At 33.2% G+C, this 16,895-nt stretch overlaps 1 protein-coding gene across 1 annotated transcript in view; it reads right to left on the bottom strand.

Annotated features, from left to right (window-relative positions):
- LOC115874880 (odorant receptor 10a) overlaps positions 1-15,142 on the bottom strand; it is a 56,996-nt gene extending 41,854 nt beyond the window's left edge. Inside the window, exons 1-2 of the mRNA XM_030890178.1 lie at positions 14,941-15,142; positions 826-1,165 (exon numbers count right to left, since the gene is read on the bottom strand). Of these exons, the coding sequence (XP_030746038.1) occupies positions 826-1,165; positions 14,941-15,142 (542 nt within the window). The remainder of the gene's footprint in view (positions 1-825; positions 1,166-14,940) is intronic.
- Between the last annotated feature and the right edge of the window lie 1,753 nt (positions 15,143-16,895).

Below are 16,895 nucleotides of genomic sequence, written 5' to 3'. Positions count from 1 at the left end.
AACAACAATTAGCATTATCATAAATTATAAATAATGTACCAACATATCGAAATAATTATTTCTTTGTTAATACGGTTTAGAATTCTTAAAATAGCAGGCAAAAATTATCCACAATTTACAATAAAATAAAAGTTTCGTTTAAATTTCTTAATCAGCTGATCATTATTAAAGTTCGCCGAAACCCGGGCTATATTATTACATTACTCTGAGGAAAATAATGAAAATAATCGATATTTTTGACTCCGCCCCGAAAGGTTCACGATTTGTCCTCCAGCTGGCAGCACATTTTGTCTAGTCGGTTGAACAACTTTAAGAATATATAAAAAATATAAACCCATTACAACAATATCACAGTTTCGGCCGAATGGCATCATTAAATCAAACCAAATACATCGAAATTAATTATATTGAATTGTTTAAGAGATATATTGTTCAAAAGTCAATAACTCGGAAACGGTTGCTTTGAGGTACATTGTGTGTATTTCGACTTTTGCTTAGAATTGAAGTAGGAATTGATATATGTAATAATATACAGGGAGTTCTATTTAAAAAAATAAAACTTTGTTGTGCCATGACTTTATGAACGGCCCTGTATATTTAACTTTATTACACGCTAATAGATATTTAAAAATCCTATAACTTTTGTATTTAACTTTTTGCGGTACCTCCTATATTTTACCGTTTCCATACATAAAAGCGACCCTGTATATAAACTCTCTTCACTATTCGAATTTGACATACTTTGGCCTATTTCGCAAGTAGTGTTAGATGCTGGTTTAACACTCCGCTAGATATATTTTATAAATACTATTACCATGTTGTTACCTAATAATTTGCTGATGTTTAATAACCAACTCTCTTAAATTTTTCTCTGGGAAGCCTGATTTCAGAACATTGTCACTGACTGAGCTAAAAGTATCAAAATGTTCCGCTTCGTACTGCAGCATTTTTAATTCTGCCTTAACGAACACCAAGACGGAATTCATAAGCGCCTGCGTAGATCCAACCAGAAACATTGTTTGAACGATGTGGTACATCTGGTACGACATAGCTAGAAAATAGTGTTTCTCTTTGTCGAAAGGAAACCAAAAAGGTACGGCTTGAGGTTTTTCTATTGTTACATTGGCTGATATTGTCTTTTTCCATTTGTAAATTTGATGAAATCCTGAAAAAAATTGACTGTAAATGCAGAATTTATAAAATACCATATGCTAGAAAACAAACGACATCAAAGAGGGATAGGGTATGACAATCGATAATAATTATTACGAGGTCAATCTCTAAACGTCATTTACTAAGATTTGAAAAAAAAAATAGCACTAATTATGAAAAGGTTAAAAAAGGATAGAACGTTTCCAGACACACAAATCTATTTCGATTTTTTTTTCTTTTTCTTTGACTTGATTTTTTTTTTCTCTTTCCTTACTTTCCTTCCTCTTACTGTAATTTGTTTATTGTCTGTAATTTTAATTCCAAAATAGTTAATTTTATTTTACAAAGAAATAAGTTGGTTCTATTGGAACGCATAACAGAAAATTCTTAGACCAGTAAAGAGAGATGACGCGTAATACCAATAGAAATTCTGTGATGGGCAAATCGCTTGGCTTCAAGGCAAAATGCTTCTACAGAAGGCCAATATCAACCACTACAGCATCACTTTCCTTTGGCTTCCGAGCCACATAGGAATTCCTGGCAATGACAGCGCTGATTACTTGGCTGCAAAAACTCCCAACCCTCATAAAACCAACCTCGTTTTCTCCGTGCAAGATCTAAAGAATTATGGCAAACATATGATCGATAATATAATCCAACTAGAATGGGACTTGATTAGGAAGAGATTTTGTTGTGCTCACTAGAATTCGTTTAGGACACACGAAACTTACCCATGAACACCTCCTTAAAGGACAGAACCAGCCCATATGTGTGAGACATGTAATCTTCCAATATCCGTCAAACACATTATCTTTGAATGCCCAAAGTACGCGTTAAAACGAAGACAACACGGTATCGTGGATAACCCAGGGGTAGCCCTTTCCTTCCAAAATAACAAGGCTATGTTGGATTATAATAAAGGACATCGACATATATAAACATATATAAATATTTACGGAGAACGTTTAGTTTAGACATAAATATATAAATAATGGGATAAAGTGAATCTAAAAGACTCTACAGTCGATGCGTCTTTAACACATATCTCTCTCTCCAAGGCCGTAAGTGAAAAGTGATTCCTGGTCCTTTCTCCCATTACGGCTCTAATGGTGCGTACTCACTAGAGCATTTTGCTACGAACGAGCCAAACGAGCCGAGCGCACAGAGCCGAATTCGGCAAATAAATACGTGTTCGCGAGCAAAATTTCACCGAACCGAGCGCGCCAAACATTTTCGCCGGCTTGTCGGTACATGCATTTTGCTCAAAGGGGATGCGTTGTTCAGTGGTTACGGAGGTTCGTTGCGTTCATGGTATTCGTTTTATTCATTCTGCATTCGCGGCTAGAAATTTTTATTGTTTTGCTTTTCATTCTTTTGGTATACTCATGCATGTTGACTCACCAACTAGAATAACTAAAACTGGCTCTAGTACTATAGACTATGTCGTGTCGTCTTTTGACCCGGAATTCGTTGACTGTAGAGTCCTTCACTCGGGTTTCTCTGATCATGAGGCAGTATTGACAAAGTTTTTGCTGAAATCCAAATGCAAAAATACCTCGCGCAAATTGGGCCGTATTTTTTCGGATGAAAATTTTCTAAATTTACCACCTATGTCTAACAACAGAGTGGGTTGTCCTCTCGGCTGACGTCGATTCCGAATTTTCTAGATTTATGGATACCTTGTCTAATCTGGCGTACAAGGCATTTCCTCTTAGGCCTATCAAAAGTAAACAAGGTATACCCTGGTCTACTACAGGCTTGCGTATATCTGCAAAGAACATGCGCTCATTATCTCACCTTAAGAAATTCACGGACAGCGTCTTCTTTCATAATTACGTGAAACTTTATAGAAAGGTTTATCGTAAGACTATGAAAGCTGCCAAGGACATTTATTATAATGCAAGGCTAGCCAAAGCCGGTGCTAAGAGACTTGTGCTATTGTAAATGACTTAAGGAATAAGACTTCTTCGTCTGGCACAGTCTTTAATTCCACCTGAAGATTTAAACACTTACTTTGTTAATGTGGCTAAAAATTTAGTGAACACCATAACTCCTTTCCATGATTCACTTTCATATCTCCCTAAAGCAAATGAGAATTTACACAGTCTCTTCTTCACGCCCGTAGCATTAGATGAGCTCCGTAGTACAATTAATAGTATTAAAAACAAATCCTCATCTGGAACTGATGGGCTTACTCTCAAAATGTTCTCTGAACTTCCTGAATGCACATTAAACCATCTTACTACTTTAATTAACGAGTCATTCCAAAAAGGAGTTTTTCCAAACTGTCTTAAGACAGCAATAATTATTCCTCTGTATAAAGGAGGTGATAAAGATGAAGCTTCGAACTATCGCCCAATTGCACTCCTGCCCACATTATCTAAGATCATTGAAAGATTGGTTAAAAAAAGGTTTCTATCTTTTCTCCTTAAATATAAAATACTTACTACCCATCAATTTGGATTTCTAAGTAACAGTTGCACAAATGATGCTATGTTCGACCTTTTTAATAATGTATACTCTAGCCTGAATAACCATCACTCTACAGCTACAATTTTCTGTGATTTCTCTAAGGCTTTCGATTGTGTAAATCATAATATCTTAATTAACAAATTGCAATACTATGGTTTCAGGGGAGTGCCGCTCGAATGGCTTAAGTCATATCTTGGCAACAGAAGGCAGCTTGTGAGGATTGATACGTCTATGTCTTCTTGTAAGCCTATAGAATGTGGTGTCCCTCAGGGTTCAGTACTTATTTTTGTTTCTGGTGTTTATCAACGACATTGCAAATCTGGACATTAGCGGTAAAATCTGGCTCTTTGCGGACGATACTAGTTTCACTTGGAGCGGCCCAGATGTTGCGGCGCTATATGATACTATATCCAATGACTTACGCACCATTAAGTCTTGGTGCGATTCTAATCTCCTATGCCTCAACCTATCAAAAACTAAAGTTTTGTCATATAAAAGCACTATACAACCTTTTGTACTTAATAACACTACTATTGACATCGTGGACTCTGTGAAATTCTTAGGAATTCTTGTAGACAACTCGTTAAAATGGGACTCTCACATTGAAGCTCTATCAAAGAAACTAAGCACTGCCTGTTTTGCGCTAAGATCAGTTTCTAAGGAACTTAACTTCTCAACCTCTAGAATAGCCTATTATGCCCTTTTTGAGTCACATCTTCGTTATGCCCTTCCATTCTGGGGTACTTGCTGCGCAACAAAATTTGATCGTGTTTTCATACTTCAAAAGAGAGCAGTTCGATATTTATTGGGACTGAACAGTAGAACTCACTGCCAGAATTTTTTAAAAATTTGAAAAATACTGACTCTTCCTTCTTTATTCATTTTGAATCCCTTTGCTTAATCCGCAAGCACATATCTGCTATTCCCGAAAGGCCATCTCATAACTATCCACTTAGGAATGCAGAGCACGATCTTTATCTGCCAACCCCGAGCTCCAGAACTAGTTAAGGGTTCAATACTGTATAATGCCACAAAATGTACAATCATCTGCCTTTGAATATCAAATCGCTTTCATTCTTTCCCGCATTTCGCAAGGCTCTAAAATCATACCTACTGGAGAGAGCCCTATACGCGGTAAACGACTTTTTGTTGATGTTTGATTATGAACAATTTTGAATTTTAAAATTTTGATCATCTCACACACTGGTCAAAGGTCAAGTATTTAATATTCTATAACTTTAAAATTATATCTATTTACTGCGTACTGTTCTAAAATTGGCCATGTATATTCTTTTTGTAATTTTAAAGACTTAAATTTTTTTGAATTGTATTATTTGTATTGTGTATTTTTTGTTGTTTGTATTTTTTTTGTGATTTTGTTGTTTGTGAGTGCTTTGTCGATGAAGCTGTTTTGGCTTTTTGCACAATAAAGCGTTGTTTGTTTGTTTCTTTGCTCAAACGAAATGGAGTGGGATAGACAAAAGTGCCTTCAGTTAATAAACATTTATGAACAATATCCAGTGCTTTGGAATCCAAAGGATGGATTATACAATAAAAAAGTTAAGAAGTTTGATGCGCGGAGGCAGATAGATGAGATCATGGGATGTGATTCTGGAGAAGCAAAGAAAAAAATTGAAAGTCTTCAAGCAAGGTTCAGGAGGAGGCGAAAGGAAAAAAATTATTGGAACGGGGAAAGGTACATTTACACAAATTATGACGAATATAACAATAAAGCTTGTTTTTTTTAATGGAAAGATTTGGCAAATGTCACATGATTTCTATCTATGATCTAATACTAGATCTATGATCTAATATAGTATCCATATTTCTAGTAGCCTTCCATTTTGACGGCGTAAAAACAAACTTCTTGTCCATAATTTTCTTGATGTGTTTTCTTCTTTTCCCTATTGGTAATGTTTTGTATAACAAAAAAAGCACCAGCAGCGATAATAACATCTTTCGGGTCCATTAGCACACTCGATGCAGAACGGTGACCTAGAGATTGAAAGCACGAAAAAAATTAAACAAAACTGAACGTGGGAACATAGCGAACGCAACAAGCACTCTGAAAATCGCGATCTTTTCCTTATTGAGTTCGTTCGTGCGCTCTCGGTTCGCTTGGTTCGTTCGGACCAAAATGCTCTAATGAGTACGCATCTTTACAGTTTAGGTGCCAGATATATGGCACAAAGTTTGATATTTGCCATAGATGTCGATTACGCGTCCCCTCTCTAAGAGAACATTAATATATTTAAAATTTGATTACTTCAAAATATTGTGAAAAGATTATAAAAAACTGAAAAAATCTAATCGAGTTATTTTATTAAAAAAATTGTGGTTTATATTTATTATTACATTTATCATATATAACTTTTTTACAAATAAAAAAAAATAATATTGCAAAGGAATAAATAAAAGACAACATATATAAAATAATATATTTTGTTGACACACTTGTGAATTTTAAATCTTAATAGTTGATTAATTAACTTTAATTTTAATTTTTTTAAACAAGTGTCTTTTAACATTATCTCTCTGCAGTACTAAACTTTATTATTTATTTATGGTGTGGTGTTATTTTACAGATTACCCAGTTTTTTGTACCATATAGGAGATGGTATACAAATTTTATTTGTGGCTAATACAACTCTCTGGCAAACTGTGTTTCTGGGCACCGAATATTAAGTGTAAACTACTATGGTTTGAGTCAACACTTAATTTTCCGTCCAGTTTTCCTCCACTTAATTTTAACAAAAACACGGCACAATCGTAATAACACAGTCCAAAATGCAAAATTAAAAATATTTATCATTTCTATTTGACATAATTTGACACAAAATTATAATAGATATGAAACTTAATAGTAAAATTTTGGGTCAAAGTTTTGGGTGTTCTTAGTAGAGACTACGTTTAACCCAGCGCCTTCGCCTTTTCTGCTGTAAATATTTTTTATGTTTATATTTGATTTCAAAAGATTTAGTTTTAAAGTTACACTGATATATTAGTATATCAGAGTAACTTTAATAAAACATAAGAATATATATATTTTACAGTTTATTAAATATAAATTTTGACTACAAGGTAGAAAGTAAATCACAATATTTGATAAAACTTATAAGTATACTATTTTTACAGTTAATAAATAATAAAACTATTTCTGACTATGATATTTAAAATTTAGATAGATAGAATATTAAAAAACATACCGGTATTTGCAGACGCAGACCCAAATTTAATAAAAACCAACATTTTTCCTGCGAAAATCGTTTTTTTTTCACAGAAAAGGTATTTTTTGATTTATCAACAATCATTGTCAAGTTGACAATATACAGGGTGTTTTCTAATTAGTCTAACAAATTGTGGTGTGATTCCTCATGCAGTGGCGTATCCAATTTTTATAGGGGCAATTGCCTCCAGTACTTCTGACGCGCGCCGCGTCGGTCCAATTTATATGTTAAACAATAATTTAAATACCAGCTTCGCAGATATTTTTATAAGAAACGAACAGAAACATGAACGAATTATTTGGACAGGAAATAAAAAAACCGAATAACTAGTAGATAAAAAAACAGGCCGAATTTTAAAACTGAAACTGCTCAAGATTATTACAGATTATCAATCTTTATTCCTTTTTTAAATTACGTAGTATTACACTTGGAAGAACGATTTGTTAAACACAAAGACATACTACGGTCATTTAGCTCTCTTATTCCTTCCTTAAATAAAAAAAAACATTTTTAACCTTAAAATTGTTAAAGTCCTACCTACGTAACACCGTAAATGAGGACAGGCTAAATGGCTTGTCTTTTGTATATGTATCCACAAATATCTGTTAGTACAGGAGATGTACTTAATGAAATGCAGGCAAAAGCCAAAAAGCTGGATATTGTTATTTAATTTTATTTGTATTTGTGCTTTTTATTTATTCACTTGGCCTTTTGTTTGTTTCCTCTTTTTTTGTTATTTGTTTCTTTAATTTTTGGTTAATTTTTGTGTTAATGATTATTTTTTGTTGTTATGATGTAATGTTATTTATTAAACCATTTTCCTAAGAAAAATGTTTTTTTATTTATTTAATTTATACCTAGTATTTACCATAATACCTAGCTGTAATTAGATAGATACTTACTATATAATGTAAAAAAATATTTATTTAGGTATAATATTGAGTTATTGACCCCCCCAGGCATGAATCCTGGATACGCCACTGTCCTCATGTGTTCTTAAAACAATTTTTATATAACCATTGGGTCTAAAGTACTTCCTTTCTGATCTACAGTTGCCGAGAAAAAAATAAATATACTTATTAAGAGCCCGCCTTAAGCCGTTTTCTAACGATTTTTTATTTTTTAGATTAATTAGGAAACACCCTGTATATGCATATCACAGGCAACCAAATAAACCTCTAAAAATTATTTTTTCTACCACTAACGACATACCGTGTTTTTAGTGAGTACTAAATTATTTTATCAAAATTTCACCATATAAGTTTCCAGGCAATGGTTATAACTAGGCAAGAGTTTGACAACTCTCAAAAATCTTAAGTCGAGTTCAGACGCATCGGCACCGGCGTCCGTTTGTCGTTCATCGTTCTGTCAAATTAATAATATTGAAATATGATCTGTCATTTTTTAAATAAACGAATAAAACTGGTTAAAAACAAGAGACGACACATGACGGATTTATATATAAACCCATCCATAGTTAAAATAAAAAATATTAGAAACCTTTTTTTTAGTGAAATAAATGGATAGGTATGGACGCCATCTGCTTTTTTTCTGTCATCGGCTGTCGAACTCTTACTTGAGAAAAAAAAAACAGAGCATACTATTCTTCTACGTTTCATCATTCTCTGAAATATCTGCACTTATTTCTGGAACACCCTGTATTACTACAGTTAATTAGGGAAAATTATTATAATACATTTATACAGTAGAACGTCTGTATACGAACAAATTATATTTCTGTTTTATAATGCCAACCGTTTAGGTGACAAAATATCAAATAAGGTCATAGTGAAAAATCTTGGAGGTGGAGAATTTTTAACTAATATTGCAAATGCATTCAATAAATGTGTATTTCCTATGAGCTAAAACATGCTTACCTCTTTCCACATTTATAATAGCTGCGCTGTATAAAAATATCATAATCCAAAAAATCACTTTCCGACAATACTTCACGTGAAATGTATAAATGTTTTGTAAGATTTCATTTTTTTCTTTGTATATTTTTTCTTCTTCGTTGGACATCAAAATAATGATACCTTTCATTCTTTTGGTCTGAATGAATACCATCTTAGCAACGAGCAAGAGGACATAGGTCATTCTTGAAAATCCTTCCAATGCTAAAAATAACGTGGATAAAATTATATGTTAATATTACTGTGTTTTTCAGTTAATATTTTAAGGTTATATACAGGGTGCTACAAATTCGGTGTACGAGCATTGATATCTCGGAAACTTAATAGATACGATTATGGTTAATTGGGGCAAAGTTGCGCCTTGCGATTTTCGCCCAACATGCTATCAAAACAGTTCAAAGGATTGCTGAGTTTTTTGAAAAAAAAAATAAACGATTTTACTTTTGCCAGTCGTTATTTTTGTAAATGGAAAAGATTTAAAAAAAAGTCAAAATTAGTTATGAATGTATAATGTAAATGACAGTGTAAAATGTAGAAAAAATCACTAGAAAACACTTTTATTATTAAAATATATGAAAATATAAACGTCAAGATCTCTGTGGCGGATTCATCTCTTCAAAACAATTCCTATGAGTATTTAGCCACTTGCCCTGTAAGAAAATCTACAAAGTCAAATAGTTATTTTTGTAAACACTACTGCATTAATCCTATTAATTAATTAAACTATCTACACTGCGTACACTGCTATAGTTAGACCAATCATCACTTATGGAGCACTAGTATGGTGGGAAGCGGTACTTAAAGAGACTAATAGAAAAAGCCTCACAAAAGTACAGCGATTAGCAGCAACTGGATTAGTAGGTATTGGTAGTAATTAGTAGGTATAATTGGTAGATAACTGGAGCATGGAACAACACAGCGCAAGTTGCACTAGAAGCAATTCTGGACTTGCAATCAATCGACTGGCTCGTGAAGGATCTGGCCGCTAAGGGTGCCCTAAGATTAAGGGAATCCAATCTGTGGAACCAGACCAATTACGGTCACTCGAGGATATTCCCAGTGATAAGGAAAATCATGGTAAACACGAGTCCATATCTGCTAGACCAGAAAACGGACTATATGCTCACCAAACATGATTTTGGATTCGCATCCCGACAAGAGAAGAATGGGAAAGCAACCCGAGTAATGAACACTCAAGAGATAGCAGTCTACACATATGCTTCCGCAAATTTAGGGGGCACAGGTATAGGCATCTTCTCAGAGAAACTAGACATCCGACGATCTTTGAGCCTATCGGATGGCTGTAATGTTCTACAAGCAAAGGTTTACGCCATAAAGGAAGCGGCTAGTTGTATACGAGAGAAAATTGCTGATAGAACAATAGGGGATATAGTGATATACTCTGACAGCTTGGCCACTTTAAGAAGCATCATCATGCAATCAGTGAGATCGGAAACTGTGATGGAATGCCGAGAAGCACCATCCTGGCTGCGTCGGGGCGGGGCTACTCTGTGCTGGGTGCCAGGCCACAGCAATGTGATGGGCAATCAGGAAGCAGACAGACTCGCCAAAGACGGAGCCAGGGGAGAGGCCGTGGCAGATGACCCACCACTTGTGACGATCAACACACTGAAGGAGGCTATAGGAACTTCCATCAAAGCCAAGCAGCAAGAGATGTGGCAACACCGTGAGGACTGCGCTACAGCTCGAAGACTATGGCCAGGGGTAGATAGAAAAAAGACAAAACAACTACTAGAGCACAAAAAGGACCTAGTACGCATAATTGTAGGTGTCGTCACTGGAAACTGTCCCACGGGGGTAAACCTCGTAAGATGGAAAGTTTCCGACGACGACTACTGCAGAGAATGCGGAGAGGAAGAAGAAACCACCAGTTGTGCCACTGTCCAGCACTGGAATACCGACGCTTTAAAACTTTAGGGCAAGGTTTTTTAGAGGGACTAGAGGAAGCAGCAGAAGCCAACATCAGCGACATCGAGAACTTTGCAAAGAGCTGGAAGTGCTTTAACGCAAAGAAAAAATGAGAGGAAGGTTTGGTAAAACAATACAGGGGTATCGCAATGGGCCCAAGGCCTCGGAGTGAGGGATCAAATATGATCCCATACCCCAGCAACCTAACCTAACCTCACCTAACTGCATTAATCCCATAGATAAATGAAACAAGTTTAGATGGGAAAGTGTCAATGAGATCAATGTAAGTACTATTTGGCGCTACTTTTACAACGGTCGCGATCCAAAGCTTTTGATAATTTCGAAGCGGCTCAGTTTTTTCCGGAATTATGTGGCCAAATATCAAATTTATTATTACTTTGTTTGAATTTTATATATAAAATACAGTGTGTTGCATATAAGAAACTTTATTTTATTTAACATTTTATTTAAGTTTTTGCAGTTCACAGTATACACAGCTTTTTAAGTTTTTTTAATGTCACTTTTTCACAATTATCACGGGTCTAAAAAATCTCAAAAATCTAAATTAAACTCACAAGATAGCTAAAAAATTTTCGGTATTTTTTCAAAGAGGGCCGGGCGGTTTAAATTTTAAAAGATTTTATAATTTTTGAAGATTCTGACTTTGACAAGAGAAAATTATTTCTGTTCTTGTTTGTGGCTATTCTTAGCAACCGCTATGGCAGCGTCAGATTATCGCGTAAAACCTTTGAATAAGAAGACTAAGAAAGGAGCATAATGCTATCCATGTATTCATGCATGGTGGGCGGAAAAAGGACTCTAGGGTGGGAATCCTTGACAGTTCTGTTTGACGATTCATTTGACACATTTGAATTTGATTTGATATGTTGTGGATTTGTCAGCCTTTACGGAGCTTATTTTATGTTATTTATTATCTATTCTACTACTGATAGTTGTATAAAGGTAGTAAATCTAGATGGAAATTGTGGCAGAACTTAAATTAACAGGGACACTATCGCGATTTATAGAGAAAGACTCTAAAATAGTTGGTTGTGTAGCGTGCGGTAGATCTCGGCAAAAATCGAGTGAAATAATGAAACAACTTTTCGCTAGTAAGTGATTATATAATATACATACGTGTAGTAAACCGATCATTTATGAAATTCACTTAAATTAACTAATTATATATTTTTTCTTGCATTTTTGCTTTTATTTACTACTTGTCAAAGATTAGATTTCAAAGTATTTAGATACGTCAATTTGACTTACCTGCTTCAGTAGCGTATCGGTTGTTTATGGTCATAAATAATTATTATAACTTATCTATTTGTATTAGAATTTTATATTTTTATAACAATTTTAATAACTACCAATATTTATTCACAACGTAAAATAAATAAAAAATATATTGATTCTACCGCACGTCTACCCTAAATCATAGTTTTACATTTTTTAAATAAAATTCGAACGGCACTGACCAATCACTGACAAGTTATTCAAAGCGTAAAACGTACGCGATCCAAAACAATTATACACATATTTTGACGGGTATTCCAATCTAAATTTATTTCCTTTATCTATAGTTAATCCTTAGTTAATCCAACGGAAACCAACTTGGCAGCAGTTTACTAATAAACAAATTTGCCTAACGAACAAAAAAGTGCTTAACGTTTCGGAAAGTATATCTCTTTCCATCGTCGGAAGCAAAAAAGATACAAAGAACAAAAAAAATATTTATAATATTTGCTATTCAAGAACGGTTTAATTTTTTTATTTGTTTTTTAATATTTTACTAATGTTTTGTTTATTTATGTTTGATTTTAATCAATTTTGGTTTTATCTTATTGATTTTTAGCAGGTAATAATTGTTAATTGTTAAGTTTAACTTGTTATATTGTGATTTTAACAGAACGTCAACGGTTTTTATAGACGTATCTGTTGAAAAAAAAACTAAAGTGTCTGTGAATAGTTGTATTTAGATATTTTAAATAATGTTTTTCTTTGTTCTTTGTGTTTTTTTTGTTTCCGACGACCGGGAAGAGATATACCTTCCAAAGCGTTAAGTAGATAACTGCTGAAAAGTGTGGTCACCGTTGGATTAACGCAGCAGTGTTTAAAAACAATTTTATTTTGTAGATTTTCCTATTACAGTGTAAGTGGCAAAATACTCATATATGTATTTATTTGAAGAGCATTTTTTATATAGAGCTGTCTGTTTTTTGACACAAAATATTATATAGTACTACTAGCGTGTACCAGCGACTTCGTTCGCGTCGAATTAATCGTTTGTAATGGTGATGATAAAGCGAAGCAAGACATGTATTAACATAAAAACTGGATAAAATTTTCTCACATTTATGTCAGCATGAGAAAAAACAATATGGCGATATTATTATATAACTTGGTAATATCCAAAAAAATCCTTTATGGTTGCGACGACGGACGACGACGGAAAGAGAAAACTTTCCGAAACGTTAAGCTTTTTTTTTCTTTGTTAGGCAAATTTTTATTACTGTAAACACAACTTCTGACAAGAAGCGTCCGTTTAGGTTTAACGCAGAAGTGTTTACAAAAAATAACTATTTTATTTTGTAGACTTTTCTAGCAGTGCAGTGGCGAAATACCCATAAAGGATTTTTTTGGATAGATGAATCCGCCACATAGATATAGACATTTTTTATAACTTGGTAATATTTGAGGGGTAGTTACATCTCGTTGGAATTTGACTTTCGAAAAATCCGTTTGCCAAAAATAAGTTTTTTACGTCAAGCAGTTTAAGCAGAATCGTGGTTAAGAAATTACCCAACTTTTTTGAACACCCTGTATGATTTTTTTGAAAAATTTAAAATATGTAAAAAAACCAAATAAATTATGCTTGTCCAAGCGTTTTCCCGAAAGACTAACCTTTTTTTAAATAACAAATATTGTAATATTTGAGGGGCGTTTTCACCCTCTTGGAATTTGAGATTCGAGAAACCCCTCCTTAACCTCCCTATTGAAACACCTCCCTCCGTACCTCTACACCCCACAGTCAATCCGTTTGCCAAAAATCAGCTTTAAACGTCAAGCAGTTTAAGCAGAATCGTCATTACTCAATGGTCATATTTCATGAAACACCCTGAATAAATTTATAAAAAATCTTAAAATATGTAAAACAACAAAATAAAATATACGTGTTTAAGAGTTTTTCTGAAATACTCACCGGTTTTCAAATAAAAAATATTTTAAAATTTGAGGGATAGTTTCACCCCCTTAGAATTCGAGTTTCGAAAAATCCCTTCTTATCGAACCTATACAAATATACCCTAAAGTCAATTTGTTTTCCAAAAATCAGCTTTTTACGTCAAGCGCTTTAAGCAGGATCGTGATTAATTAATGACTAGATTTTTCGAAACACCCTGCATACATTTTTAAAAAATCTTAAAATATGTAAAAAAACAAAATAAAATATACGTGTTTAAGCGTTTTTTCGGAAACTTGGCCGTTTTTTAAATAAAAAATATTGAAATATTTGAGGAATGGTTTCACCCTCTTGGAACTGGAATTTAGAAAAATCCCTTCTTATCGAACCTCTACACCCTAGAATCAACCTGTATGCCAAAATTGAGCTTCTTACGTTGAGTGGTTTGAGCAGCATCGTGATTAATCAGTATGTCAGTCACTTAAGGATTTTATATATTAGTATAGATAACAAAACTGATTGTATGGCAAACAATATGATTTATTTCATTAGTAAATTAAAAAAATACAAATAAAAAACTGTCCCATTTTTATTTCAAATGGTTTAACGTCCCAAGTATAATTAAATTGTAATTGAAAACGTGATTTTCGAAAAAAAAACAGATATGACCGGTTTTGGCGTCAAACCCTTCAATTGTTAAACAATAATACACTTAGTTATTTTGAAAAATAAACCCCTAATTCACTACAATACACCGAAACGCTTAACTTTTAAACACTGGACGCGGGATTTGCTAACCATGTTAGGGACATCATCAGCAAATTATTAAAACTTTTTTAATTAAAACACAGCATTAATCATCTGCTGATAATGCTAACACGGAAAGTGAAACAGGCGTCCGAAACAGCTACTAAAAGTAAAGTGTTTTGGTGTATTGTGGTGAATTAGTGTTTAATTTTTCTGTAATACCTAATGTTCCAACCTCCACTTATAATCTGAGAATATTTTGTTAAGTTTTTCTATTTAATATTGTTTTAAAAAAATAATACAGTAAATGCTGGATTACCTTCTGTGATTTTCTGGTTGCGTTCCAAGTAGAATGCGACAGCAAACGATATAATGCACGAAGAATACACTGTTTGAGTGATGATGGAATAAATGTTGTAGAGGGACTTAAACATCTTACGATTTTCGATGTCGTGTGACCAAAGACCACTGATTGCAAGCATATATTTACTTGTCTTAAACAATCGTTTTTCGTAGGCCATGTTTGCAAAACGGTCTCAAACTTTATGCAGTGACGAATCAGATATTTCGACTTAAATACATTCTAAACTCATTAGATATGAAAACAGTCATTTGAAGAAAAAACCTCCTTATTACGGCTTTTTATAAATTACTTGGGGTTACAATTCATAGGCGTCACACATATATTTCATAAAATAAAACACGTACAGCACATGGACTCATTTACATAGAAACAGCTCACCAGGATGTACCATATTTCCGTTAAAGTTAACTTGGTTTTATCTTTGCGTTTTTTAATGATTTTTTGCAAGAAAAACTATATTTTGAACTTGTTTTTGAAAAATTATTTAATAAAAAGACTTAATATTTTACAAAATTGTTTTTAAAGATCGACGTACAAGACTTTTGAAGAACTTAACTATATTGATACTGTAACAAATCTTTCAATTTTTGTTTTATTACAGCTTCAATTTTTTAAATATTTCCACGCCTATGATAAGGATATGAATAATTTTTACGTTGATTTGTGAACCTTCTTATTTGCTGTAATTGCAGGTGTTATATGGAAGTTGCTGCATTTTTTCTTCACGAATAATTTTTTAATGTTCTTGGTAAATCACAGTTTTTACCTAATTGGTATAATACAAATTTAGATAAACAAAGAGTACAAAAATTAAGAAAACAGTAATAAAAAACTCGGGTCTGTTGTTTTCATACGTATTATTAAGGTATACAAGGGAACATTTTTATAATACACTATCCGGAGATATAATATACTGTTGTGGCTTAGAACGAAGAAGAATTTTAATTCATTCATAAAATAAAATTAAATTCATGAAATTTTTAATGATATATGGCGTTCCAAAGAGAATATACATTTAAATTTATTGTTGTTCGTCTGTACATGTTTTTACTAGAAAAGAAGTGGGCTTGAGTGAAGCACAATTCTGACTTCTGCTTTTCTGACGTTTAGGTTACTAGATGTAACTCGCTAAAAATTATCTGATTTATCCTAATATAAAGTAATTGCTACTAATACAACTATCATTACTAATTAGAAACAGAGTAATAGAAGGAAATATTTTCTCCTGCTAATTATGCAGTAATTTTTATATAATTTAAAACCACTCCTAATACATATTTATGTACCATATTATAACATTACCTTCCTAATATTACCTTATATGGGTTTTTTCCGGATTGTCTCAGTGGCCCTTAAGTAATTGAAAATGTTGTTCCAAGGCCTTGACCATGTGCAAAGCCATAGAGTGTATAACGTTAACATGTTCCAAAAAACCAAGTTTCTGGATAATTTTTCATCAAGATAATGTGAAGAATAATCGAAATTCTGACTGCTGGGATTGAAAGGCATTTATTTGAGTCGCTCTATTTCCTTTACGAGATAAGATATCTAAGGCTTCTAATATAATAAGAAAATATACATTAGAGACTCTGATGTTTTATTTTTCTCACTCCAGCTTGTTTCGCAGAACCTATTTATAGGTTCAAATTTATAGGTTGGATATCAAATTACTTCTCAAAAACGACCCCAGAAAATATCATATTATTGAATATCTAGAGGAGGCAGCTCCTCCTTATGCACACTTGGTAACACCCTTGTTAATAGCCATCCTTTTTATTTTCATTGTCTCTAAAAAACCATTGCCTAAAGGAGTTTATATTTTACTTGACTCATTGAAATACTGTAACAGTCAGATATCATACTCTGTCGAGCGACAAACATGTAAATGGCATAATCATAAGATTCTAATT

The sequence above is a fragment of the Sitophilus oryzae genome, unplaced genomic scaffold (assembly GCF_002938485.1).
Source record: "Sitophilus oryzae breed Bouriz unplaced genomic scaffold, Soryzae_2.0 scaffold_1307_pilon_pilon, whole genome shotgun sequence".
NCBI lineage: Eukaryota > Metazoa > Arthropoda > Insecta > Coleoptera > Curculionidae > Sitophilus > Sitophilus oryzae.
Note: the sequence above shows the minus strand (reverse complement) of the source record. Positions and strands in the feature narration are given on the sequence as shown.